This window comes from Eptatretus burgeri, chromosome 6 (assembly GCF_056783735.1).
Source record: "Eptatretus burgeri isolate ZD-2024b chromosome 6, Ebu_testis_v1, whole genome shotgun sequence".
Classification (NCBI taxonomy): domain Eukaryota; kingdom Metazoa; phylum Chordata; class Myxini; order Myxiniformes; family Myxinidae; genus Eptatretus; species Eptatretus burgeri.
The window spans coordinates 84,852,388-84,853,590 of record NC_140966.1 but is presented as its reverse complement, the minus strand read 5'-3'; the positions used below and the strand labels follow the sequence as shown (position 1 = coordinate 84,853,590).

Here is a 1,203-nt window from a genome sequence, read left to right as displayed (position 1 = left end):
ACAATTCGACCACAGTGATATTAACAACAGTGATTGCTGTGCTGTTATGAATTAAAAAACACAACAACAGAATTTTCATACATTCAACAATAATTCACACAATAGGATATTGTAGTGGTTTGTAAGACGTGTTAACAGCTTTCCCCTTTCCATGGAGAGCAGTTGGAAGGACAAACACGGTGTCCCTTTGAACTTGTTATTGTCCGACCGACCTGATTCATCCTGGGAACACGTTGAAGCGATCTCACCGAACGGCGACCAATCACGACGCGGTATATAACCACACCCCCTCCAACCTCATTCACTCACAACACATTTTATTCATATTAATAAGAAAAAGTGAATGTGTTCATGTCAAGCCAAAAACAGCGTCGCTCCATCGGCTGAGTGTACATTGCGAGCTCCGAGATATTCAGGCAGATAACGTAATCGTGACGTGTGACGTATGACGTCACAATCGGTTGTCCCCTCCTTTCGCAAGCGGGTAATATACGGCCCAAGCAAGTCGCTTTGCCAGCTTTCCCGCGCTTTGCATCAACTGTACACATCGCGATCCAACTCGGTCCATTTGTACGATCCACTGAATAACCCTCCGTGTGTCTCTAATTACAGCGATCGCTCGATCCCGACAGTGCCCACGATGTCGCGCAGCCATGGCTTCGCCACACTGGCGATGCATGCCGGTCAGGACGCTGAGCAGTGGCGCTCGTGCGCAGTCGTTCCGCCCATTTCCTTGGCAACCACGTTCAAGCAGCACGCACCTGGTCAGCACGAGGTGAGATCCGCCATTCAGGGCTCTCTGCCAGGTTAATTGACATGTTCATTCATATATTCGGTGTGTGTGTGTGTGTGTGTGTGTGTGTGTGTGTGTGTGTGTGTGTGTGTGTGTGTGTGTGTGTGTGTGTGTGTGTGTGTGTGTGTGTGTGTGTGTGTGTGTGTACATACGGCATATGTTTCTAATATATAAAGGTAACCACTGACTCACTCCACTGATAATAAAGATCGGGATCTTCCGGGTAACGTAGAAAGCTGAAATTTTGCGTAGAAATGGACGTCGAAACCGGTACGCCGGAAACAAAACAATAAAAATCACAGAATCATCGGACAACATCCGTACATGAAAATAGAAAAAAAAATGCAGGTATGTGACCCGAGACAATGGGTAAGCACGGTCATTTTGTGTGCCAGCGGACATCGAAGTCG

The 1,203-nt window shown here is 47.2% G+C and overlaps 1 protein-coding gene across 2 annotated transcripts in view; it reads left to right on the top strand.

Moving 5' to 3' along the window:
* The first annotated feature begins 331 nt into the window (after positions 1–331).
* CTH (cystathionine gamma-lyase) overlaps positions 332–1,203 on the top strand; it is a 69,622-nt gene continuing 68,750 nt past the window's right edge. The window contains exons 1-2 of one of the 2 annotated variants that reach the window (XM_085885982.1): positions 332–484; positions 613–775. In XM_085885982.1, coding sequence (XP_085742108.1) covers positions 641–775 — 135 coding nt within the window. In that variant the 5' untranslated portion in view covers positions 332–484; positions 613–640. Of the gene's footprint in view, positions 501–612; positions 776–1,203 lie in introns of both variants that reach the window. The other variant, XM_085885983.1, reaches the window with a different exon arrangement.